Source organism: Homarus americanus, unplaced genomic scaffold, assembly GCF_018991925.1.
Source record: "Homarus americanus isolate GMGI-L3 unplaced genomic scaffold, GMGI_Hamer_2.0 scaffold24260, whole genome shotgun sequence".
Classification (NCBI taxonomy): Eukaryota; Metazoa; Arthropoda; class Malacostraca; order Decapoda; family Nephropidae; genus Homarus; species Homarus americanus.
Genome location: NW_024721079.1, coordinates 1,515,343 through 1,541,808, shown reverse-complemented (window position 1 = coordinate 1,541,808; position 26,466 = coordinate 1,515,343). Strand labels below are relative to the sequence as shown.

The following is a 26,466-nucleotide window of genomic DNA, read 5'->3' as shown; positions in this document are numbered from 1 at the left end:
TGCCTGATAACTGCTGGTAACAAGGCGAAGCAACATTTATGCCTGATAACTGTTAGTAACAATTCGAGAACCAACATTTATTCCTATTAACTGCTAAGTAAACAATCGCCTTGTGTGAGTAATGGCAGCTAATGTAGGGTGTTATGTAGTGTGTCATGTATGATGTTATGTGAGGTGTTACGTAGTGTGTCATGTATGATGTTATGTAGGGTGCTATGTAGTGTGTCATGTATATGTTATGTAGGGTGTTATGTAGTGTCATGTATGATGTTATGTAGGGTGTCATGTAGGATGTTATGTAGTGTCATGTAGGGTGTTGTGTAGTGTGTCATGTGGGATGATTTTTAGGGTGTTATGTAGTGTGTCATATAGGGTGTTATGTAGGGTTTTATGTAGTGTCATTTAGGGTGTGTCATGTGGGTGTTATGTTTAGTGTTATGTAGTGTATCGTAGGGTGTTATGTAGGGGTGTCATATCGTGTTATGTAGTGTGTCATGTAAGTGTCGTGTAGGGTGCTATGTAGTGTGTTATGTAGTATGTCATGTAGGGTGTTATGTAGGCTGTCATGTAGTGTGTCATGTAGGCTGTTTTATAGGGTGTCATGTAGTGTGAGGTAGGGTGTTATATAGGGTATTATGTAGTGTGTCATGTAGGGTGTCATGTAGGGTGTTTATGTAGTATGTCATGTACCGTGTTATGTAGGGACATAGTGTGTCATGTATGTCATAGGGTGTTTATGTAGTATGCCATGTATGTAGGGTGTTATGTAGTGTGTCATGTTAGGTGTCGTGTAGGGTGTTATGTAGTGTCATGTAGGGTATTATGTAGGTGTTATGTAGTGTCATGTAGGGTATTATGTAGGGTGTTATGTAGGGTGTTATGTAGGGTGTTATGTAGTGTCACGTGGGTGGTATGTAATGTCATGTAGGGTGTTATGTAGGGTGTTATGTGGGGTGTCATGTCAGTGTTATATAGGGTGTTATGTAGGGTGTCATATAGGGCGTTATGTAGTGTCATGTAGGGTGTTATAGGGTGTTATGTAGGGTGTCCTGTAGGTATCGTGTAGGGTGTCATGCAAGGTGTTATGTAGTGTCATGTAGGGTGTTATGTAGTGTGTCATGCAGTGTGCCATGCAGGTGTTATGTAGGGTGTTGTGTGTGTCCTGTAAGGTGTCGTGTAGGGTGTTGTGTAGGGTGTCATATAGGGTGTCATATAGGGTGTTATGTAGTGTGTCATGCAGGGTGTTATGTAGGTGTTATGTAGGGTGTCATGTAGTGTGTCATGCAGTGTGCCATGCAGGTGTTATGTGGTGTTAAGTATTGTGTCCTGTAGGTGTCGTGTAGGGTGTTATGTAGGGTGTCATATAGGGTGTTATGTAGTGTGTCATGCAGGGTGTTATGTAGGGTGTTATGTAGGGTGTCATGTAGGTGTCATGTAGTGTGTCATGCAGTGTGTCATGCAGTGTGCCATGCAGGGTGTTATGGTGTGTAGGGTGTCATATAGGGTGTCATGAGTGTTATGTAGGGGTCCTATAAGGTGTTATGTAGGGTGTCGTGTAGTGTGTCATGTAGGGTGTTATGTAGGGTGTTATGTAGGGTGTCATGTAGGGTGTTATGTAGGGTGTCGTGTAGGGTGTCATATAGGGTGTTATGTAGGGTGGTATGTAGGGTGTTATGCAGGGTGTCGTGTAGTGTGATGTAGGGTGTTATGTAGTGAGTTATGTAGGGTGGTATGTAGGGTGTTATGTAGGGTGATATGCAGGGTGTCCTGTAGTGTGATGTAGGGTGTTATGTAGTGTGTTATGTAGTGTGTCGTCTAGGGTGTTATGTAGGGTGTTATGTGGGTGTCATATGGTGTCATGTAGGGTGTTATGTAGTGTGTTATGTAGGGTGTCATGTAGTGTGTCATGTAGTGTGTTATGTAGTGTGTCACGTAGGGTGTCCTGAGAGTTTCGTGTAGGATGCTATCTAGTGTGTCATGTAGGGTATTATGTAGGGTGCCATGTAGGGTGTTATGTGGTGTGTCATGTAGGGTGTCATGTTGGGTGTTATGTAGGGTGTTATGTAGGGTGTTCTGTAGGGTGTTCTGTAAGTGTCGTGTCAGGTGTTATGTAGTGTGTCATGTAGAGTTTCATGTAGGATGTTATGTAGGGTGTTATGTATGGTGTTATGTAATGTATCATGAAGGGTGTCATGTTGAGTATCATATACAAGGTGTCATATGGTGTTATATGTAGGGTGTCAACTAAGGTGCCATATGGATTGTCATATGTTGGGTGTCATGTAGTGTGTAATGCAGGGTGTTATGTAGGCTATGTAGGGTGTAATGTAGGGTGTTATGCAGTGTCATGTAGGGTGTCATGTAGGGTGTCATGTAGGGTGTCATGCTGGGTGTCATATAATAATAATAATAATAATAATAATAATAATAATAATAATAATTAACGGTTTATTGAAAAAGTTCTGCAGCCCGAAGACTGAAAATATACATCGGACAGAAATATCAGTCAATGTATATCTGGGTGGTTCGTTTAACAAAGGCTTTTATTACTAAAAGGTGAAGGAACATAAATTGAACATACACATTATAGTTTACAGTTGATGGCCCGGACTGGATTTATTTATTTTATAATTTGCCCCGTGAGAGGGGCCTTGCATCCTATTGCAAGGCGAGGCGCAGCGTTACAGCGCCCTAAAGGGAAGCACGCAGAGTTCCTTCTTGCCTAGTCGACTTATGCATTGAAGTGCGTTAGTGCCTCAGGATCATGGATTTCATCGGCAAGTTACATATAGTGACAGGATGAGTGTGTGGGGAGAATTCCCGATACAGTGCATTTGTTTATGGTAAGGGCAGGTCCCTAATAAGTCCAATGCCAGGCCTGTCTGGAGGAGGGATATTGGTCAAGAGGAAGGGTTTTTTTTTGCAGAAAAAAGGGTGAAAAGAAGATTAGTGGTGGAGGAAGGAAGTTATGGTTCGGAATTGAAGAACTTTAGGAGGAGGTAGGAGAGGGCGGGTTGACCGCTTACAGGTTAGCTAAGCTAATAGTGTGTTCGGGTTGTGTCATGGGTTAGTTATTGTTTGTCGGTACAGGCACCAGACAGCCTACCCTATCCATAAATGGGTGTTTTGAGGGCCTTATTTCGTATTCCGCCGACCCTACTGGTAACTTTTGGGAACCATGTATAGTTGTTGTCGTTGTCTGGTAGGAGTCTTTGAAGGAGTTCTTGTTCTGAACGTTCTATCTTATGCCAGACTCCTCCAGGGTGTGTAGCTGCTGGTTGATAGGTTTTATTCTCAGGTCTCTATGTATCTCGGATGTGGTTCTGGTGAAGGGTATCTTTCGCCTGTGATGAATCTCAGGGCTTCATTTTGGGCCACCTGCAATATGGGTGGTGCTCATAGTATGAAGGGGTACTGCTGGGTAAGTTAATATCGGTATGATAAGTGATATATCCAGGTGGAGTTTATTTTTCTCAGGAAGCGTTTTAAAGCGGTATGTTTTTCAGTTCTCTCCTCGCCTTTTCCTTCCTGGTGTGGACATAGTGGGAGTAACCTGTCGCAGATATACTGTATGCAGGCCCAGGAGAGTCCTCTGCCTTTGTATTCTATCTGGGCATTATTGGTTTTACTAATGGATGGGCTTTCTTTCTGCATAAGGGCATCACTGCAATTTCAGGAGACTGGTTTGGATTTTCCATAGGTGTTGGTGACGGCTGGGGGATTGTACTGTGGTAGGATAGGTACGATGGGGATGGAGGGAGGCACATAGGCATTGACAGTATTAAGGGATAAACCTTTTAGTGCGAGTGTGATGACGGGAGGTCAGGAGGTTGATAGGGGACGTCCTTCGTGGCGGAGATACGTAGTCAACTTGCATATCATCGGTATGGTCCAAAGGCGGGGAGAGCTGTGGGGGAGGATCCCTCCCCTGGTCAACAGAGAGCTCTGGTCTCTTGCCCGACTGTGTAAGGTCATGTAGGGTATCATATGTAGGCATTCATAATAATATTTCTTCGTGTTTGAAGTCAAGGTAAAAATTATCGTTATAGTTTTTTATTATACTTGCGGTCTGAGAACGACTTAAGATAGCTAGACATTTGTGATGGTTTGGAGTACTGTATAGATGTGTGCTGTCTGTCTCTTTCTCTCTCTTATATATTCGAGCCTAAAGGCAATAAGTATCTCTCCCTAATGAATCTGTGTAGCCGATTGCTTCTGTCTCTTTCTTTTCCTCTTTCTCCTGCTTATTCTAGGAGAGACAGGTGGGCGAGAGTTGTCAGGTAATAATGAGCTGGTGACGTAATTGAGGCACAAACACCTGGGCGGCCCCGGAGATGTCAATTATCCCTAATGGAATTTTCGCAGGGCCAAAATTCCCACACCTGAGTCTATTTCTGGACGTCTTCCATCACCGCCGTCCCGTGTCCTGCCACCTTGTAGAGCCGAGTGGACCCGGTTTGCCGAATGGAGACAAATGTTGCTGAGTTGACGATTAGACCCAGGTGTTGCCGAGTGAACCCAAGTGTTGCCAAGTGGACCCGAATGTTGCCGAATGGACCCGAGTGTTACCGAGTGGGATGAGTGGACTCAAGTGTTGCCGAGTGAGCCCGATCGCTATCTGGATGGGCAAGTGAAGCCGAACAAACCCGAGAGGTGTCGAGTCGAGGTGCTTTCGAATAAAGCCAAAGAAACAAGAGTACAGCCTCACAAGTCCATGCTCCTTTCTAATTGCCTATCATATATTTTATCCACATAACAACATCAACAAGCGCTAATATAATGATTCAAGCACTAAAACACCGCATTGCAAAAACTACCTCCTCCTCTTCCTTCTCTTCTCCTTCTCTTCTCCTTCCTCCTCCTTCTGGAGTCACTATGCTGAGGGCACTTCAACACCGGACACCCCCCGCCCGTATCTCTGTGATCCTGATGGGGGTAGAATATCTTTAGGTAAGGTTCCTGTAGTCTGTATCCTTCTGGGTATCCTTGAGACTCCCGGGTCCTCCTAGCCTGGGTTGTACCATTGGAGAGAGAGAGAGAGAGAGAGAGAGAGAGAGAGAGAGATCCTACAGCACCTCAACTGTCTCCCCGTTAACCAGAATTTATCCTTCATATACCCCTTACTACTAATGACCACCTGTCTTAGATGTGTAGAATCAGGTGAGTTACCAAGACGTTTACAGATCTTCATAACCTCCAGTCATGTCAGTAGTAGTGATGTTATGTACTCTAATTACATCTCGTCCTTTCTGGTGCAATAAAGTGTTTCGTTTTATTTGTATTTATTTAATTTTCGACTGATGACGTCATGTAAACATCGGCTGGTATGTTTGTTGATTGTGTCAGTTTAGTCGGTAGATGGTACACACTGTTGACCTGACCTGTATTGGTGGCCAATCGTTTACGTTTATGGTCATTTACTGAGTATGTGTTGCGTTTGTATCTTGTGAAATGTTTCTTAACTTATCGAACCCAACTACACAAGAGTAAGGAGAGGGATAGTGACGTGCCTCCTTGTTACCTCACTCAGGTAGGTTTTAAGGAGTACCTCCGTCAGGTAGGTGTCAGGAGTGCCTCCGTCAGGTAGGTGTCAGGGAGTGCCTTCGTCAGGTAGGTGTCAGGAGTGCCTCCGTCAGGTAGGTGTCAGGAGTGCCTCCGTCAGGTAGGTGTCGAGTGCCTCCGTCAGGTAGGTGTCAGGAGTGCCTCCGTCAGGTAGGTGTCAGGAGTGCCTCCGTCGGGTTTGTGTCGGTAGTTCAGTAAGTTAAACTCAGGTGTGACTGACAAGATACTGGTTTATTTATTTTCTCTGTGTTAACGAAAATAAATATTTTCTCTCAGGGTTAAATGTAAACATTAGATCATCGACTTTGTTGCTTGTGGTCATCTTTGGTTAGTGACCATAGTCGCCACCGTGGCCACCACTCCCACCGCCGTGGCCACCACTCCCACCGCCGTAACCGCCGCCGCTGCCCTTGGCCTTGGCCAAAGCCTTGCTGGCGGCCGCCTGAACCTGCGCTGCTGCTGCCTGTGCTGACTGCAGGTCGTTAAGACCAAACTTTGCTGCTGGTTGAGGGAGTTGGCGGCCTGCTGAGACTGCCAGGCCATGGTCGACTGTGCTGATTGTACAGACTGAGCGGCTTGCAGTGTTTGCCAGGCCTGGGCCGCTACAGCCTGTGCCTCGGCCTGTGCTTGTGCCAGATGGTCGGCCAAGGCCACGGCGAAGTTAGGTGTTCTCGGCCGCCTGGACGGCGCTGGCGGCCTGGCGGAGAGTGATGACTCTGCAAAGGCGGCTGCCTGTGCTTGAAGGCTTGTGTCAGCTGGGCAGCGTTAGCTTGTTCCTGAGCAGCAGCTGCTGCTGCTGTCTGGGCTGCTGCAGAGGCTGCGGCGGCGGCCTGACTGGCTGCTGCGGAAGCTGCAGCCTGAGAGGCTCCCTTCAGTCCGGCGGCGGCTGCGGTAGCCTGAGCTGCGGCGGTTTGCGACGCCAGATGCGCTGGGGCCATGGCCGCCACCGCCACCACCCGCACCGATGATCAGGTAGCCGCCACCTCCTCCACTGCTGCCCCCAGCACCGCCGCCACCACCATGACCTCCACTTCCATAGCCGCCGCTACCTCTGATAAAGCCGCGTTTCACCTGCGGAAGTAAGAGGGTCAGTGGGGTGTGAAGATACTGAAGGATGAACCTCCGGCCGGATGGAACAACCCTGGCCCCTACTGACACGGTGACGTATTCACTGAGGAAGACCACATGAAGGGTATAATTTCTTCACTTATTATTGTCACCTTCAACACATACCAGAAAGACATACACTTACCCTGTCCACCTGGGCTCCGGGAACCGCCACACCTGTTGGAAACAGTCTAGTCAGACCGATAACAATCCTCTTAAGAAAGTCAATACATGAGTGTGTGAATCACTTCTCTATTACGTAATTATTTATTCACTTGTAGAAATATACTTGTATGAGTGTTTAAAAAAACTGTGGATTTAGAAGGGAAAATATCTCACCTAGGCAGAGACACAACACTAGGTTCCTGTACATTGTTGCTCTAAAGGCGACGCTGGAGCGACTGTGTCATCCGCAACCACAACCGCCTATATACCCCACCTATGAGGGGTTGGACTAGGGGGAATGTAATCAGTTTCCCCTTGCGAGCTTTCAAATCGTCTGGTTATGAAAGTCTTCGGTCTGGTAACCAGTCTTGTTTAGAGTTAATAAGTATTGTCTTGTGTGAAGAGGTTGAAAGATATTTCTCTCACGCCCTCTTAGTCCTCTTTACTCGGAGGCTCGCTTGGATGTTACTCTTTTTGCTGAAGGTTCTCCTCCGTCACCTTGTTTACGTTCTTGCAAGGACCTTCCTTGTACCTTCTCTCTCTCTCTCTCTCTCTCTCACCGCCACCCTCATATCAGCCATAGATAAAGTTAAAGTCTTATGATTTCCAGCGTAATAAAATTAAAACAAACTAAACTACGAAAAGATGAACACTGTAGGACCCAGCGACACCCTTTTGGCACCTCCAGTGATATTACACCAAGACTCACTATATTTTTTTATATAACAAAATAAATTTCTATCTAATTACAGCTTATACTATCCGTTATTAGTATTGAAGTTTTAGATAAAAAGTTGTTTGTATTTGGTAAACTTTGTTATCAGTTAACGAAGGAGAGTACTGTAGGAGTGTGTTTATGGGTACTGTGGTCTGATAGCAATATAATACCTTCAGCATAACATCAATCGTTTCACTTAATGTATTCAAAACAGAGTTGTAATTCAGAGTTTAGGAATCGCCTTTCAAGAAACTACAAATAGTTAAACTTTCAACAGTCTCTTTTATTTCGTTTCTTCAGCTTTACTTTCTTCTCCAAGTTGTGTTTAATTTGATTCTTTAAAGAGAGTTGCGGACCTGAACCTAGACCGCTTCTTGCTTAATGCTGTGTGTGTAAGTTTGAGTGGCTGTGTGGCTTTGTGAGTGTGTATATGTGTGTGTGTAGGGGGCGTGTGTGTGTGTTTAGCTGTGTTAGTGTGTGGCTATGTGAATGTGTGGCTGTGTGAGTGAGTGTGGCTGTGTGGATGAGTGTGGCTGTGTAGGTGAGTGTGGCTGTGTGAGTGAGTGTGACTGTGTTAGTGTGTGGATGTGTGTGTGTGTGTGGTTGAGTGGCTGTGTGGCTTTGTGAGTGTGTATATATGTGTGTGTAGGGGGCGTGTGTGTGTGTTTAGCTGTGTTAGTGTGTGGCTATGTGAATGTGTGGCTGTGTGAGTAAGTGTGGCTGTGTAGGTGAGTGTGGCTGTGTGAGTAAGTGTGACTGTGTTAGTGTGTGGATGTGTGTGTGTTAGTATGTGTGTGTGTGTGTGTGTGGTTGAGTAGGTGTATGGCTCTGTGTGTGGTTGAGTGTGTGTCTGCGCGTGTGTGTGTGTGCGCGTGCGTGCGTGTGTATGCCTTAAGTGTCTTGTGTTTTGTGGTAATTCTCAATGGTCTAATTCCCCTTTAACAACTCTTAAGAAAATGTAAATACGCAATAATAATAATAATAATAATAATAATAATAATAATCGTAGTCGTCGTAATAATAGTAGTAGTAATCATAATAGTAGTAGTAGTAGTAATAATAGTAGTAGGAATAATAATAGTGGTAGTAATAATAATAATAATGATAAAGGTAAACCGTAAACGACACAGATAGACACACGTGCCAATGAATATCAGCTGATCAAACAACAACAATCATTTCGTAAACACTCGTGTCATGTAAACTTCCCCCCTTCCAACCCAGATCAAAACTCCCAACCATTCTCCCTTCTCTTTATAAATTTTTTTTTTTTTTTTATATATATATATAACCTTTTTTTTTTAAGCCCTGTTCCCTTTCACCTCCTCTTCTATATATTTTCCTTTGTTATTCTTTCATAGAGTATGTTCTTTGTCCGGTATGAACCATGGGAAGGGAGGTTATCCGAAGAAACCATGTGTGACCTTTTGACAACAAGTCGCTGGCGTCACCTACAGCCTCTTGTATCGCTCGCGCTCTATTCATTTCTGGACGTGGGGTGCGCCGAAGGGTAGCGAAGGAAGGAAGGGGAGAGTCAGGGGAAAGGGAGATGTTATGGATGAAGGGGAGAAGAGGTAGTAGGGGATGGATAAAGGGAAGGGTAAGGCAATGGGAGGAAGAAGGGAAAGAAATGATATTTTGAATAACCCCTTCCCTTCCTTCATCACATCCTGCCATCTCCATTTCTACCACCATCCCCCCTAACACTAATGTCCGCAACTACCACCACCATAAAGCTCCAACACCCGACAACTATTATCTATCCCAAATCCTCCATCCCCAACAATCATTCTTATATACTCCTCCCACCGCCTATCACCATCACCCCCACCAATTTAGCCTATTTCTCACAATTACCCATATTAGCCCTATCCCCCACCACCACCAACATTACCCACCACCACCAACATTACCCACCACTACCAACATTACCCACCACCACCAACAACACCCCACCACCCCCACAATCACTACTCACCACCACTACCCACCACCACCACCACTACCCACCACCACCACTACCCCACCACCACCCCCACCACCACCACCACCCCTTCACACCCCCACCACCAACACTCTCTCACCACCACTACCACCAACACCCCACCACCAACACCACCCCACCACCAACACTACCCCCAACACCAACTCTCTCACCAACACTACCCCCACCACCAACACCACCCCCACCACCAACACCCCCACCACCAACTCTCTCCCCACCACCACCACCACCACCACCACCACTAACTCCCCCACCATCCCCAACCCACCACCCCACCACCACCACCACCACCACCACCACCACCACCACCACACAACGCCACTACCCCACCAACACCATTACCCTCACCATCAGCACACTCCACCACCACCACCACCTCACCACCACCCCACCACCACCACCCCTCCCCCACCCTCACCATCCCCCCTCCCCACCACCCCCCTCCCCACCACTAACCCCAGCACCAACACTCCCCTCACCACCACCACTACTCCCCACCCCCCCACCACCCTCCCCACCGCCCTCCCCACCCCACCACCCCCACCACTACCCCCACCCCACCCCTCCCCTCCCCCACCGCCCCTCCCCACCACCCCCCCCCACCGCCCTCTCCTACCCCCACCACTAACCCCAGCAACACTACCCTCACCACCACCACCACTCCCCCACCACTACCCCCACCGCCCCCTCCCCCACCGCCCCTCCCCCCCCTCCCCCACCGCCCCTCCCCCCCCCCCCTACCACTACCCCACACCACCACCACTACCCTCACCACCACCCCTCACCACCCCACCCCCCCCCCCCCCCTCCCCACCCCTCCCCACCGCCCTCCCCCCCCTCCCCCCCACCGCCCACACCCCCACCAACACTACCCCACCATCACTACTACTCCCCACCACTAGCCACCACCAACCCCCATCACCAACACTACCCCATCACACTACCCACCACCACCACCAACGTTATCCACCACCGCTAACCATCCCCATACCACCACCACCACCACCACCAACACTATCCACCACCACCACTACCAACAACGTTATCCACCACCACTACCATCCCCATACCACCACCACCACCACCACCACCATCCCCACACCACCACCACCACCACGACCAACACTATCCACCACTACCATCTTCTCATCACCACAACACTTCATCTCTATATCTCTGGTCAACTCACTCAGCCTCGTCAACACCTGGGGTCGGGTTTTGCTGCAGCGTCAACAGGTGGAGGTCATCTGTCTGGATTATAGAACCCTACCTCCTCACTCTTACCACTATCTTAGTTGTCTTGATTCTAGTGGTGGTCTCAGTGTTCGCCTCCCTCTCTCTCTTTCTGTCTCTTTCTGTTTCTTTCCAATTGCGTGTCTGTCTTTGTCTGTCTAAATTTCGTGTTTATTTAAATCCTCTGAGACACACACACTAGATGGCTCTGGCGTCTGCTATCCCAAGCCTCGTGTCGATTCTCCTGAGAATTCCCCGTCACACATCCTGCTTATCTTAATCTCCCACTCAATATATAGCGTTGTCTTCCTTCAGTTCCTCGGGTTCGTGTCAGGGGCTGTTGGGTCTCCGGGGTCATACGTTATTCTCCCCTATCTATAACCATTAGGTCGAACCACCCCTCCTAGACGTCAGGCAGGTCAGTTCAGGTCGAGTTAGGGTCCAGCTTACTCCTCCAACACCACAATATCTTCTGACGGGGGATTGACTCTCTCTCTCTCTCTCTCTCTCTCTCTCTCACGGGTCATGACTAAGAGGGGCTCAGTCCATGTGACAATATACAACAACAACAAACACTGGCCACTCTATCATCACAGAGACCCAGACTCCCCTTGCCGCCATGTCACTATTCTGGGCCAGGCTTATCAAAGTTTTAAAAGAGCGTCACTGCAAACAGGAAGGGGGCAAGCGATCGTGCGTCTGGCGTAGTGTGATTAAATGGGGTTATTGCAAAGTAAAATAGGAACGCCAAGCCAAACGCTGTTGGTTGCCCGTGCTGGAGAAAACTGGATCTTATTAATTATTTTAAGAGAATAAATTATATGATAAATTTAACTTTCCTCTAAATTGGTGACGTTGGTATTCAGAACTTTTCGCTCACTATGAATTAATATAAAAATCGATTACTTCCCTGTGAAAAGAATCAATTTAGTCTTGAATAATGAAAAAAAACCCATAACAATAGGAATTATATGGTAGCAATATTACATACTTTCACTAAAACTGTTCTCTCTTTCCCTTTCCTCCCTCTCTGTCTCTCTCTTCCCCCTCTCTCTCTTCCCCTCCTCTCTCACTTATCCGTTTCTCTCTCTCTCTCTCTCTCTCTCTCTCTCTCTCTCTCTCTCCTCCCTCACACTCGTTCATTTTCTCTTCTTTCTTTCATTCTCTCCCCTTCTCTCTGTTGGGGGATGTGTAGTAGGTGTGGAATGTGTTGGGTGATGTGCAGTGATGTGATGTAGTGTGTGTTGGGTGATGTGCAGTGATGTGATGTAGAGTGTGTTGGGTAATGTGATGTGATGTAGAGTGTGTTGGGTGATGTGCAGTGACTGAGAGATGCTGTGGAATGAGCTGGGTGACGCAGTAGCCAAGATACGCTGTGGAGGTAAGCAATGTGGAGGACTGAAGCGCTGTGGTGTTAGGGTGGGTGATGTGCGGTGGAAGGGAGGTAAGCCAAGATGTGCGGTGATGGGAGGAAGGGGTGGTGCAGTGGATGGGAGTGTGCTGGGTGATGTGTGGTGGAAGGGAGTGTGGTGGGTGATGTGCAGGATGGAGGTAGGGTGATGCAGGATGGAGTGTGGTGGGTGACGTGCAGGATGGGAGTGCTGGATGATGTGCAGGGGTGGGAGGAAGGTGATGTGCAGGATGGGAGTGTGGTGGTGATGTGCAGTGGATGGAGTGTGGTGGGTGATGTGTAGTGATGGAGGTAAGCAGATGCAGTGGATGGGAGGTGGCGGGTGATGTGCAGTGGATGGGAGGTGGTGGGTGATGCAGTGGATGGGAGTGTATGGTGATGTGCAGTGATGGAGTGTGCTGGGTGATGTGCAGTGACCGAGAGCCGATGTAGCCGGGAGGCGGAGCTGCAGGACTGTGGGGTTGTTCGTTGTTAGGAATTTCCTGGAAGATTGGAGGAAATAGATGAGAGAGAGAGAGAGAGAGAGAGAGAGAGAGAGAGAGAGAGAGAGAGAGAGATTTTTTTTTTGCCTGATTTACTATCTATAATTTCAGCGTTACAAAAATCCGCAGAGTATGAATGCCAGGAATAATTTATGTCTTTCACGTCTCGCCAATATTTTCTGAACCGATTTTTTTTGGGGGGATGTGACTAAACTGTGCTCAGATTTATCTATCTGCCTCTCTCGTCTAAGAAGAAACACAAAAGGACACACGGACGCTAGACACTCGCCCTGATCGTGAGGAAAAACACAGCTGGCAGCCCTGACTATACCACAGTATAAAGAGGCGGTGCTGGTAGACGCTCATCATCAGTCCATCTCCAGACTCAATATGATCAACACGTTCCTCACCCTTTGTCTCTGCCTCGGTAACTTGGGCAGTAATATAAGTTAAATGGTGAAATACTGTGGCAGTTTGAGAGAATATATCAGTGTAGTCAACTTCTAGAGATTCTTAGTTTAAAGTTGATTTTAACTGTGTTTGTGTCCCTCAGGTGTGGTCGTGGCCGACACAATGACCACCGAGGTCACCAGGGTGAGTAGCTGGAGCCTTGTCCAATATTTATTCTATTTTTAATTTGATCAGAATGACAAATGTTTATTGTAATAAATCAGTACAAACAGATGGTGAGGTCAGCCTGGTAACAGTATACCCAGCAGGCACCTGTCCGGCGGAGTCATCAGTTATATCTTCCTCTCAGCTGGTGTTCTCAATGTCCGTCATTCTTACAGGAGAAGCGAGGTTTCCAAGGCGGCGGCGCCGGCGGCGATTATGGTGGAGGTTCTGGAGGTGGTGGCGGCTATGGCGGCGGTGCTGTTAGCGGCGGCGGAAGTTACTTGATCGTGGGCGGTGGTGGTGGCAGCCACGGACCCAGGGCCGCAGACATCGCCAACCAGGCTGCGGCTCAGGCCACCGCAGCTGCCGCTGGACTTGGTGGGGCCGCCAAATCTGCCGCTTCGGCAGCCGCCGGTCAGGCCGCAGCCGCAGCTTCTGCTGCCTCCCAGACTGCTCAGGCCGCCGCCGCCCAAAAGCACGCACAAGCCGCACAGATTACACAGGCCGCTCAGGGGGCACAGGCCGCTGCCTTCGCCGAGTCTGCCTTGGCAGGACGGGCCAGCCAGGCCATGCAGGCCGCCAAGATCACCTCCTCCTCGGCCTCTGGTCTGCTGGCCACCCTTGGCTATGTGACGGCCGAGGCCAACGCATTGGCCTCTCAGGCGGCCAACAGTCTGGCCGCCATACAGGCTTTCCTGGACGGTCAGCAGGCCATGGCCTGGCAGGCTCAACAGGCCGCCAACTCCCTCAACCAGCAGCAAAGTTTGGTCCTCAACGACCTGCAGTCAACACAGGCAGCAGCAGCGCAGGCCCAGGCGGCCGCCAGCAAGGCTCTGGCCAAGGCCAAGGGCAGCGGCGGCGGCTACGGCAGTGGGAGTGGCGGTGGCGGCTACGGTCACTAGACCTGAAGATGGACTTCGCCACTGTCACAACCTTACCGTAGTAACACTGGTAGCTGGAACAGTTTTTGTACTAGTATAAGTAATTTGTTGGTCAGAAATATATTCTATTTTGAGACGACCTTTGTGTTATTCTCCACATCCCTTAATAGTAGTTCTCGACTGTTATCACATTGTTTAGTGTATTATAACCCTAAAATTCATTAAGCTCTTGAGGGCCAGACCGGCCAGGATCTATTGCTTCTTTTGTTTTTTACTAATTCTCTCATCTCTTCTTCACGTTTCTTCTCACCTTTCTCCATTTCTTATTTCCACTTCCTCTACCTTCTTTTGTTTTCCCTCACACCTCTCTCTCTTCAGTCTATGCCTCCCTCCCCCCATTTTTTTTTGTTGCACCAGACAGCTCTATGAATACCAAACCTGACGGACTCACTCACTCACGACAAAGCTCTTGGTCCTACACAGTCGATGGATCACCCTTGTCCTCCTCATCTCGTAAGGCTCGGGTAAGGAAGGACTAGATCCATCCTTCTCGTGTCGGGGAACAAATGTTACAGGAAAAATCTAAATTTTTGGCTTTGGAAAAATTCATATAGTATAGAAACATATTTTTTCAATAGCATAAATAAAGTTAGGTCAGGTTAATTTAGTGTTAGGTTACATTAAAGTTAGGTTAAAGTTACGTTCGATTAGGTTAAGGTTAAATTTGTTCAAGGTTTATAAGTTAAAGTTGTGTTCGGTTTGATTAGAGTTAGATTAAGGTTAGATAGGTTAGGATAGGTTTAGGTTAGGTTCGGTTAAGGGTAGATTAGGTTAAGATTAGGTTAAGCTTGTGACATACATTCTTCAGCTCCGTCAGAGGACAAGGCTTTGAACCCTTCTCTGGACAGACCGTAACCAGCGGGGCTCAAAGGGAGAGGGTCAGGGCGTGGCAGGTAGGGGAGGCCAGGGAGAACTTTGGGACAAGGAAAGTCAGGGAGGACATTAGGATAGGGAAAGTCAGGGAGAACATTAGGACAGGGAAAGTCAGGTAGAACATTAGGACAGGGAAAGTTAGGGAGAACACCAGGACAGGGATAGTCAGGGAGAACACCAGGACAGGGATAGTCAGGGAGAACACCAGGGCAGAGATAGTCAGGGAGAATATCGGGAGAGGGGTTTCAGGGAGAACATTAGGACAGGGAAAGTTAGGGAGAACATTGGGACAGAGAAAGTCAGGGAGAACACCAGGACAGGGATAGTCAGGGAGAACACCAGGGCAGGGATAGTCAGGGAGAATATCGGGAGAGGGGTTTCAGGGAGAACATTAGGACAGGGAAAGTTAGGGAGAACACCAGGACAGGGATAGTCAGGGAGAATATCGGGAGACGTATGTCAGGGAGAACATCGGGTCAGGGAGGTCAGGGAGAACACCAGGACAATGAAAGTCAGGGAGAACATTAGAACAGGAAAAGTCAGGGAGAACATTAGGGCAGGAAAAGTCGGGGAGAACACCAGGGCAGGGATAGTCAGGGAGAATATCGGGAGGGGGAGAACATCGGGGTAGGGAGATCAGGGAGAACATTAGGACAGGGAAAGTCAGGTAGAACACCAGGACAGGGAAAGTCAGGGAGAACATTAGAACAGGGAAAGTCAGGGAGGATATCAGGGCAGGGAAAGTCAGGGAGAACATCAGGGCAGGGATAGTCAGGGAGAATATCGGGAGAGGGGTGTCAGGGAGAACATTAGGACAGGGATAGTCAGGGAGAACACCAGGGCAGGGATAGTCAGGGGGAATATCGGGAGAGGGAGAACATCGGGGCAGGGAGGTCAGGGAGAACATTAGGACAGGGAAAGTCAGGTAGAACACCAGGACAAGGATAGTCAGGGAGAATATCGGGAGAGGGATGTCAGGGAGAACACCAGGGCAGGGTGGTCAAGGCAATCATCAGGTAATGGAGATCAGGGAGAACATTTGATCGGAGAAAGTCAGGGAGAACATCAGGGCAGGGAGATTAGGGAGATCAGGGAGAACATCAAGGCAAGGAGATTAGGGAGATCAGGGAGAACATCAAGGCAGGGAGATTAGGGAGATCAGGGACAACATCAAGGCAGGGAGGTCAGGCCATGAGTGTGTTTTCACCAATATAACCCTAAGTTAGCGTCACTTTAGCCAACTAATATATCATCATCAAAACAGAGATTATGGAGGAGCCACCAGCACTTAGTAGAAGATGGTGGCTCACTTCCTCAACCCCTGTGACAAGGGAGAGGCGGAGGAGAGAGGTAGGGAGGTGAGATGTGGGAGGGAGAAAGGGGAAGGAGAGGTGTGAGGGGGGATGAGAGGTGGTGGAGGGAGAAAGGGTGAGGAGAGTTGTGAGAGGGAGAAAGGGGAGGGAGAGAGGTAGGAAGAGAGAGGAGTAGTGTAGGGAGGGGAGACAGGAGAAGGGAGGGGGGGGAAATGGTGAGAGGAGGAGGGGAGAGACAGAGGAGAGATATGAGAGATAGAATGAAGAGAAACAGAGGAATACGGAAGAAAGAAGGAGTAAGGAAGTAGAGATGATAAAATAGAGGGGATCGTTTTTTTTTTAGTTTAACAAATTTATTGACAAAGCTTGTAGTGCAGTTTGCCTATTCTGAGTAATTCAGTTAGGTCTTGACACCGAGGGTGGTATCACTTCTCACTGCCACGCAGGACAGAGGTCCATACGCAAAGAAATGCATCATATTCATTAATAGTATATATAGGTCAGATTCATGTGGGTAATGTCATTGTTCACTGCCATGCAGGACAGAGGTTCGTACACAAAGAAATACATCATATTCATTAGCAATATATATATATATATATATATAGGTCAGTGGTTCACATACATGGAGTCATATTCTGATTGAAGACTAATCAGTGTGGGCTAGCAAATTTGGGATAAACCGCAAGAATGTCCTCAAGCACCCCCGATTCCACGTAGTAATTACAAAGTTCAAGATACAATAAGTCAGGTGGCCTGAAGTCTTTGACAGTATCACATTCAATAATATAGTGTTCAAGTGGATGCTTTAAAGGTTTATCACAAAGTTTACATGCCGAGTGTCCCGGTATGGGTACAGCGTTACTAACTTGCCAGATGTGTCTGTATCCTAGCCTAATTCTGGCCACGACTACATCACAGATCGGTGATGTAATATTAATTGAGGAAGAAGTGTAGTGGAAGGCGATCATAGGTGTCATTATTATTGTTATTATTGTTATTCTTGTTATTGTTATTATTGTTATTATTGTTGTTGTTGTTGTTGTTGCTGCTGCTGTTGTTTTTGGTGTTTTTGCTGCTGTTGTTGTTGTTGTTGTTAGAAGTAGCAGTACTCTAAACATAGGTAAAGGAGCGTCACACATGTCTTAATTCAATCTCTATTCATTCTTCCCCTTACACCTTCACCACACTGAAACACCTGAGGCACACTATAGCGATGAAAGTGACGCATTGTGTAGAAAGAAGCTCGACGTGGCAACTCTGTGTGGGTGTGTGAGTATATAAAGCCGTGCGCCGCCACTTAGGGCATCAGATGAGCAACAACTTCTATAGGAGTGACAAGATGACTCATAGCTTTTGGATCCTCAGCCTCTGTCTTGGTGAGCTGCTGTTAAATGGATGGAATGTGGTTACTGAGGGTGATATGTCGATTGTATCTGTCTCTCTCTCTCTCTCTAACAAAATCTCTATAAACCTGGTTTTCCTCCTCCCTCCTCAGGCACGGTGCTGGCAGAGGACTTGGTTAAGAACGATCTTCCAAGGGTGAGTTATTGTCTCTTATCTTAACTGAAATACCTTAATTTAATGTCTCTCTCCTCTTAAAAGAAACACCTTCAAGTTAATGTCTCCCCTTCACTGTGTGGCTCTGTAGCGTGTGGCCCCGGTGGTGTGTGGCCCCGCTGGTGTGTCGTCAGCAAAGTTTTCTCCCCACCTACAGGACAAGCGAGGCTTCCTCGGCGACGGCGGTTATGGTGGAGGTACTGGAGGTGGCGGCGGCTATGGCGGCGGTGCTGTTAGCGGCGGCGGAAGTTACTTGATCGTGGGCGGTGGTGGTGGCAGCCATGGGCCCAGCGCCGCAGACATCGCCAACCAGGCTGCGGCTCAGGCCACCGCAGCTGCTGCAGGACTTGGTGGGGCCGCCAAATCTGCCGCTTCGGCAGCCGCCGGTCAGGCCGCAGCCGCAGCTTCTGCTGCCTCCCAGACTGCTCAGGCCGCCGCCGCCCAAAAGCACGCACAAGCCGCACAGATTACACAGGCCGCTCAGGGGGCACAGGCCGCTGCCTTCGCCGAGTCTGCCTTGGCAGGACAAGCCAGTCGGGCCGTGCAGGCCGCCAAGGTTACATCCTCCTCGGCCTCTGGTCTGCTGGCCAACCTTGGCCAGGTGACGGCCGAAGCCAACGCTTTGGCCTCTCAGGCGGCCAACAGCCTGGCCGCCATACAGGCTTTCCTGGACGGTCAGCAGGCCATGGCCTGGCAGGCTCAACAGGCCGCCAACTCCCTCAACCAGCAGCAAAGTTTGGTTCTTAACGACCTGCAGTCAACACAGGCAGCAGCAGCGCAGGCCCAGGCGGCCGCCAGCAAGGCTCTGGCCAAGGCCAAGGGCAGCGGCGGCGGCTACGGTGGCGGTAGTGGTGGTGGCGGCTACGGCGGCGGTAGTGGCGGTGGCGGCTACGGTCATTAGACCACAACTTGTACTTTTCAGCCAAGAACACACAACACCGAGTATGCAGAACACCTCCAGAATATTTCTTACTCAATAAATTCTGTAATACTTAATGGTCGTTTGGCTACACAAAACCCTGAAGTGAACTCGTGTTGAGGTGTTGTTGTACAGCCGTCACTCCGCCGTGTTCAACACCCTCCTGCCTGGACACAAGACACAAATAAAGGTCTGATTCTTTTATTATTCCAGACAATTTCATAAACAAATAATAACCTCGTTAATCTGTTCCTTATTTATGGACAATAATTGGGTACGAAATAACAAAGTTGCCGCTCAAGACTCCCGAGGCTCTCCTGGTGAAAGGCAGACCCACCATTAGTGAGGATAAACAACAGCTCCTTCTCATCAAACAACAACAACAGGTGTCACAGGTGTTATATCTCACCTGAATAATAAACGTCAATCAACTTAACTTTTCTATTATTTCCATTAACGGGCAATATTCATACGTCCATTAGTGACCACCCACCTGTGAGTTCAGTCGTCTACCCCACCTCTGTACAGAACGACTGAACCTCACCACCACCCCCGCCCCCCTTCTCCACCCACCCCTATATACGACCAAAAGTAGAGGTGGGAGAGAGAGAGAGAGAGAAGTAAGAAGAAGAAGAAATGAAGATCGTAAGAATGGGAAATAGAAGAAAAATAAGATAAATATAAGACTAGAATTAAAATCGAAGCTAGAATAAGTAAGATGAAAGAATGAGAGGAAGTTTGGATAAAAGTAACGAGAAACAAAAAAGAAGAGACTAAACACGGAATAAGAGAGAGATGAGAAAGAAAATATGAAAAAGTAAAATAAATCAAAAAGAGAGGCAATCCAGGAAGAAAATATGATAAAAATGAACAAGAAACAGGGGAATGGAAGAAAATCAACACGAAGATAAGAAAGAAAAAAAGAACGGTATAACAATAGACGAAAGAAAGAAGACATGATAAAGAAACAGTTTATTCATCCAGAAAAATACAGATAGAGTGAATACTAAAAAAAAAAAATAATAATAATATATTGACATACCTGAGCTCTCTTGTAGGCACCTGATATATACTGTACATTTATCTCAAGGAAGTATTATATAACATTTAATATCATCTGGATTAGTACACGTAAATATGATGTTATTAAATACAGAAGAGAATGTTACCACGATTATTACTTTGTTATTTATTTATTTAGTTATTTTACATTTCATTTATATATATATACAGTACATGTTTTACAGTAGAGTTGATATACAGTAATCTGATACGGTGAGGGAAAAATGACAAGATAGAGAGATAGATAGTAGAGATAGAGAGATAGATAGTAGAGATAGAGAGATAGATAGTAGAGATAGAGAGATAGATAGTAGAGATAGAGAGATAGATAGTAGAGATAGAGAGATAGGTAGTAGAGATGGAGAGATAGATAGTAGAGATGGAGAGATAGATAGTAGAGATAGAGAGATAGATAGTAGAGATAGAGAGATAGATAGTAGAGATGGAGAGATAGATAGTAGAGATAGAGAGATAGATAGTAGATATATAGAGAGAGAGAAAGAACAAAAGGCAATTAAATGAACCATAAAAACGAAAAAAAAAGATAATTACCCAAAATACAATAACAGTTAAATAATTCCAAGGTCAAAGGTTATTAAATATTGGCCGAATAAATCCACCAACATGTGTATAATTAAATCCTCCCTAAAACATATTGATATTTTGGTTAGGGATTTTTTTAAGGGAAGGGGGATTACTGGCGGGGATTTTTCTGCACGTTTGGACTTGTTTAGGGATTTTTGGTAGGAAGGGAGTTTGTGGTAGAGGAAGGGAAGGGAGGTATGGAAGACACTAACCTAACCTAACCTAACCTAACTTAACCTAACCTAATCCCGGTAAAGAGTCCAACAGGTTAATAAAGATATTGTAACAACAGACAATAACAATGAGAGAGGGAGAGAGAGTATGGCTAGTCTCTATCTCTCTCCCTTCTCCCTCTCTGTCCCTCCCATCTCCCTCCCTCTCCCTCCCTCCCTCTCTCTCCCCCTGTAATAAAAGGTTAATATCTCCCTATACGTTTTTTTAATCACCCAATGATACGCTTCAGATGTCCGTAAAATCGTCGGTCATTAAAGTCGGGTTTACTGAATGTTTGAGTGGTGCTGTAGCCTTTATGTCCCGGGAGGCAGGTAACACAAGCTCTCTCTCTCTCTCTCTCTCTCTCTCTCTCTCTCTCTTCCATACAATACCCAACAACTTTCACACCCACATATTCACAACACTAAACTTCTACCTCTTTTCATCTCCCCCCTCCTCCAACCCCCCCCCGCCCCTCAGAGATACAATACACCTGAAGACGCTCTGTTTAATCTATTAAAAGTTGCCGCAAGCGCCCTCCCGCAGCCTCATGCCCTTCTCCGCCGCTGCAGTTATCTTTTGTCTTTTGAGAAATGCGTCATCACCGAGTGCGGCTTAAATTCATACTGAAACTATAGATGACATAGGATTGAGTTTGGACGCTTCTGACTATTGGCTATAGAGGGTTGGATTCCTTATATCCCAAGTTTAAAGACGATGGAGGATCGTCATTAAAAGATTCGAATCTATTTGTTTTGGTCTTTATGATGTATTTATGAGTTTATTGCCAATAAAGGGTTTGATTCCTTATATCTCTGGAACCAATGACTGAAGAGTATCGTCAATAAAGGATTTGAATCTTAATATTATATTATTTGTTTTTGGTCGTGTTGATTATGGTGATTGTGAGTTCGTCATCTATGTAACTTTAATATAAAAAGAATTTGGATGATTATTATATTATTGAAAAGACTAAATTACTTATATACATACAGACACTAAAGGAAAGAGAGCAAGTTATGAAAGTTCAAACTATTTTTTTTATAAACATTGATATCAACAGAGACACGTGAAGCAGAGCGCCTGTCAGCTGACTCACGAAAACAATAAAATCTAGAGTTTATGGGCAATACGCATCACCTACAGTCCTACACCATGTGGAGGTTGGGCGTGAACGCTCTCGTCGCCTGTCAGCTGATTCAACAAAACAATAACAACTCATATTTACAAACAACACCAGGGCCCGTGCAGGAGTGAACGATCCGTGCCTTCAATCAGCTGATGCACGAAAACAAAGACAACTTATGTAATGTAAACAATGCACATCACCTGGGACATTCGGGGCCGAACCCTTCCTCTACTCCTGTCAGCTGATTCACCAAAACAATAACTCCCCTTGACGATATTTCTGAGGTAAGAATTCTCTCTCTCTCTCTCTCTCTCTCTCTCTAGTTCGTTCTCTTTTACGCGACAACACAGAGATGGTCGATAACATTATAGCTGAATTGTACCGAGACTTCTGCACCTGGGTAAATGTTCTTACCTTCAATTAGAAAGATAAATTACGTACTTTATATCTTTGTGTCACGATGTTTTTTTTAAATGTGTCTGTAGTTTAATATTTGATTCATTGATTATTAAACTTTTTTTACGCCTTACTGAAAATGTGATGAAATTACTGAATATTGTTGTGATTTATTAACGGTGTCTAGGAAGTCCCGTTGTTGTTACTGTTGCTCCCCCTTTTCCCGTTACTGTTGTCATGGTTTCATCCCTAACCTCTTACTAATGTTGAAGCCTCTACACCTCCTCTTTCCCCTTATTCTAACTGACTCACTCTTCGCCGCTCACCTGATAGTGTGGCCACGGTAAGGGTTGCGCCATCACTATAGGGCGTCGAGTATATAAAGCCGGGCCAAGAACAATTGAGGTACCAGTCTCACTATGGCCGCCCTCAAGTATGCTACTCTACTCTGCCTCCTCGGTGAGTTGTGGAGTCTTCAGGTGACTCCTTCGGGATTCGTATAGATAATTAATTTTGTTCGGGGTTTTCCTGAGGGACTCCTTCGATATATCTGAATGAATCCTTCGGGGTTCCTCAATAAATCCTTCGGAGGATTAAGTTACTCTAGAAATTAGTTCTTTTTGTTTATTGTACTTCCATAATGCCCCCCACACACACAAAATGAAACCTGTAACTTTCTGAACCACAAATCATTTCTACTCTCGCGTCACCGATGAACAAAAGAGCTATATTTAACTTTAAAGTTGAGAGTTGCGTGCCAAGATACAGCCCAGAGTTAACATTTACGATTTATTCACAAGTGATAAAAACAAACAAACTAATAAACGAAGAGAATAAATTAACAGTTTATTCATCATTTACTAATTCCTGAAAAACAAAATAGAATTAACACAGAGGAGAGTTTGTGGGATCTCTTATAAGTGGCGTTGGATTCTCTATAGACGAGGTTCTTGAGTCTTTCCTGTACTTATTGTTGATGTTTATCTCAGGGTTACGTGGTGTTGTTTGTTGCTTCTATATCAGGGTTGTATGGACCATTTCTTAATGTCTTTTTTGTTGCTAGTTAGCGTATCTCCTACAAGGTGTGTGATGAGAGACAGAGAGACAGAGAGACAGAGCTTAATCTCCCTATCAGTAATTCTCCTACATTTTATTCATGTTTTCATCAATTTATTCTTTTTCCTGACAGACAGACAGACAGACAGACAGATACAAAGTAAAAAAAAACAATGGGAAGAATGAAAATGAATAAGACAAGACAAACAGACAGACAGACAGACAGACAGACAGACGGACAGAATTAAAAGACTCTCTCAGTAAGGTTCATTATGTCGTTCTCAAGGGTGTTGTTCCTGTCTCACGGTACAGGTGTGGTGGTGACGGAGACGCTGACGAAGGAAGGGGTCGAGGAGGAGCCAGCCAGGGTAAGTCATATCTCGCTCTTGTCTTAAGCATTGTACAAGTGGTTAGTGTTTTTGTTTTATTTTGTCTGTGTGTGTATGTGTGTGTGTGTGTGTCTGTCTGACCTGTCTGTCTATGTATGTATGTATGTGGTGTAATGGTCAGCATCCTCACCTCACAAGCGAGCGGAACTGAGTTCGATCCCCGGGCAGGGTGAAACTGTGGGCAAGTTTCTTTACGCCATTTGCCTCTGTCTACCCAGCAGTAATTGGGAACCTGGATGTTAATCGATTTGCAGATCGTATTCCGGGGTAATGGTTAGCCGGTGCAGTTGGAGAATTGCCCGGTCTTCTCGGACTATTCCGTGACACTGGGTCATGCAGCTCGTTAACTTAGGGTGTGGTTGTTGTGTTGGCGACAGCTTCTACACCTTAACAAATTCACGTCTAGAGGCCCTTGGGCCGGCCATCCTCGATTTCGAAGGGCTTCCATTATTATTATTATTATTATTATATTATGTATATATGTATGCATGTATGTATGTATGTATGTATATATCTATCTATCTATCTATTTATCTATATATCCTTAGTGGTTCAGTTACGCTTTCGTTTGTGTCATTTTCATCACAAGTGATAATTTTTAAAGTAATTTATGAGGCTCACCTGTGAGGCTCACCTGTGAAGCTCACCTGTGGCCCTCACGGTGGATCACCACCATGTAGGTCCTCTCGGAGTCACACAGAGGACAGGTGTGGTGTTGAGAGAGTGTAGTGGCCCGCGGGGTGTGTGATCACGTGTGTGTCATGATTCTTGCAGGAGAAGCGAGGCTTTATTGGTGATGACGGCGGCTACAGCAGTGGTGGTGACCACAGTGACGGCAGCTACAGCAGTAGTGGTGACCACAGCAGCGGCGGCTACAGCAGTGGTGGTGACCACAGTGGCGGCAGCTACAGCAGTAGTGGTGACCACAGCAGCGGCGGCTACGGCAGTGGTGGTGACCACAGTGACGGCAGCTACAGCAGTAGTGGTGACCACAGCGGCGGCGGCTACAGCAGTGGTGGTGACCACGGTGACGGCAGCTACAGCAGTAGTGGTGACAGCGGCGGCTGCAGCAGTGGTGGTGACCACAGTGACGGCAGCTACAGCAGTGGTAGTGGTGACCACAGCAGCGGCGGCTACAGCAGTGGTGGTGACCACAGTGACGGCAGCTACAGCAGTAGTGGTGACCACAGCAGCGGCGGCTACAGCAGTGGTGGTGACCACAGTGGCGGCGGCAGCGGAGGCTACCTGGTCATCGGTGCTGGTGGCGGTGGCGGACACGGCTCTAGTGCCGCCAGCATCGCCAACCAGGCCGCAGCTCAGGCCATTGCAGCCGCCGCAGGCCTTAAGGAAGCCTCCCAAGCCGCAGCATCCGCAGCGGCGAAACAAGCAGCTGCTGCCGCATCCGCAGCTTCACAGACTGCTACTGCCGCGGCGGCCCAGAAGCAGGCGCAGGCTGCGAAAATCACGCAGGCGGCACAAGGGGCGCAAGCTGCCGCATACGCCGAGTCTGCTCTGAGTGCACAGGCCGCTACAGCCGTCCAGGCGGCCGAGTCGACCTACAACCTGGCCCAGCAGATATCCCATGATTTGGCCGCCGCTCAGGCCGAGACACAGGCCATCACCCAGCTGGCCCTGCAGACCCTCCGTGTTGCCATGTCAGTGCAGTCAGCACAGTCGGCCATGGCCTGGCAGGCTCAGCAGGCCGCCAACTCCCTCAACCAGCGACAAAGTTTGGTCCTCAACGACCTGCAGTCAGCTCAAGCAGCAGCAGCGCAGGCCCAGGCGGCCGCCAGCAAGGCTCTGGCCAAGGCCAAGGGCAGCGGCGGCGGCTATGGCGGGGACACGGGCGGCTACGGCGGCGGTAGTGGCGGTGGCGGCTACGGCGGCGGCAGTGACGATGAGGGTCACTAGAGGACGCTAGTGGCTGCCAGCACCACCAGACACGACCCGAGACAACAACACAACACTGATCACCTGTAGTCACGTGGTGGAGGGCTCTCCTCACTCACTTTAATCATCTCACTCAAAAATCACACCTGCTTTGTTCTCCTCACCTGGCTCACCTGCAAGGAACACCTCGACTGCAGCTGCCTCAGGACAATGTGTTTTTAAATATATTCCCATCTGGGAGTAAACCTGGATGACAGACCTCCTCAAATTGTTGAGAGTGAAGCCCAGCGCGAGGACATGGTGTGTCAACCAGGCAGACGATAAGTGGATGTGAATTTAGTGTTATGTTATATTAATTTGTTTCTGTACTTGTTATATATTTCATTCTGTATTAAACTGTATACAAACAACTTATGTATACATGCATCCTATTATGTATAGTATGTATATTATGTTTGTTTGTATTTATTTTTCACGTGTATAGTTTACCTTCTCCCTTTCCCTCTTCTTCTTCCTACTTTTCCTTCTCCCCTTCTCTTGTTTCTTACCTCGCCCCCTACTCTTTTCCTTCCTTCCCTCTCCCTTCTTTCCCATCCTTTCGTCTTTCTCCCTCTTACTCCTTCCTCTCCCCTTCCTTTCTCTCTCCCCTGTTCCTTATCTTCTTTCCCCACTCCCTTTCCTATCCCTTCTCCTCTACCTCTCTCCTGTCCTTCTCTCTCCTCTCATCACAAATTAACGACGGAAGACACACAAAAACAACAAAAATAACAACAACAGCACCGCCAACAACAACAACAATAACAATAATAACAACAACAACAACAATAACAACAAGGTCTCAA

The 26,466-nt window shown here is 47.2% G+C and overlaps 3 protein-coding genes across 3 annotated transcripts in view; 2 read left to right on the top strand and 1 right to left on the bottom strand.

The window, feature by feature from the left end:
• LOC121861418 (antifreeze protein Maxi-like) overlaps positions 1-7,052 on the bottom strand; it is a 66,701-nt gene extending 59,649 nt beyond the window's left edge. The window contains exon 1 of the mRNA XM_042359122.1: positions 7,009-7,052. Coding sequence (XP_042215056.1) covers positions 7,009-7,042 — 34 coding nt within the window. The 5' untranslated portion in view covers positions 7,043-7,052. The remainder of the gene's footprint in view (positions 1-7,008) is intronic.
• Positions 7,053-12,709: 5,657 nt separating this feature from the next.
• LOC121861579 (glycine, alanine and asparagine-rich protein-like) lies at positions 12,710-14,318 on the top strand. Its single transcript, XM_042359462.1, has 3 exons — positions 12,710-13,110; positions 13,237-13,277; positions 13,475-14,318. The coding sequence occupies exons 1-3, from the start codon at positions 13,074-13,076 to the stop codon at positions 14,198-14,200; spliced, it is 804 nt and encodes a 267-aa protein (XP_042215396.1). The 5' UTR covers positions 12,710-13,073; the 3' UTR covers positions 14,201-14,318.
• A 3,432-nt stretch (positions 14,319-17,750) lies between these two features.
• LOC121861331 (spidroin-1-like) lies at positions 17,751-25,645 on the top strand. The gene is made up of 4 exons (XM_042358978.1): positions 17,751-17,804; positions 17,924-17,967; positions 18,143-18,866; positions 24,975-25,645. The coding sequence occupies exons 1-4, from the start codon at positions 17,768-17,770 to the stop codon at positions 25,643-25,645; spliced, it is 1,476 nt and encodes a 491-aa protein (XP_042214912.1). The 5' UTR covers positions 17,751-17,767.
• Positions 25,646-26,466: the final 821 nt, after the last annotated feature.

Coding starts and splice junctions, on each gene's coding strand:
- LOC121861331 (XM_042358978.1), top strand. CDS start 17,768: ATGACTCATAGCTTTTGGATCCTCAGCCTCTGTCTTG. Junction 17,805..17,923: donor GATCCTCAGCCTCTGTCTTG/GTGAGCTGCTGT, acceptor CTCCCTCCTCAG/GCACGGTGCTGGCAGAGGAC. Junction 18,867..24,974: donor CTACGGCGGCGGTAGTGGCG/GTGGCGGCTACG, acceptor GCGGCAGCGGAG/GCTACCTGGTCATCGGTGCT.
- LOC121861579 (XM_042359462.1), top strand. CDS start 13,074: ATGATCAACACGTTCCTCACCCTTTGTCTCTGCCTCG. Junction 13,111..13,236: donor CACCCTTTGTCTCTGCCTCG/GTAACTTGGGCA, acceptor TGTGTCCCTCAG/GTGTGGTCGTGGCCGACACA. Junction 13,278..13,474: donor TGACCACCGAGGTCACCAGG/GTGAGTAGCTGG, acceptor TCATTCTTACAG/GAGAAGCGAGGTTTCCAAGG.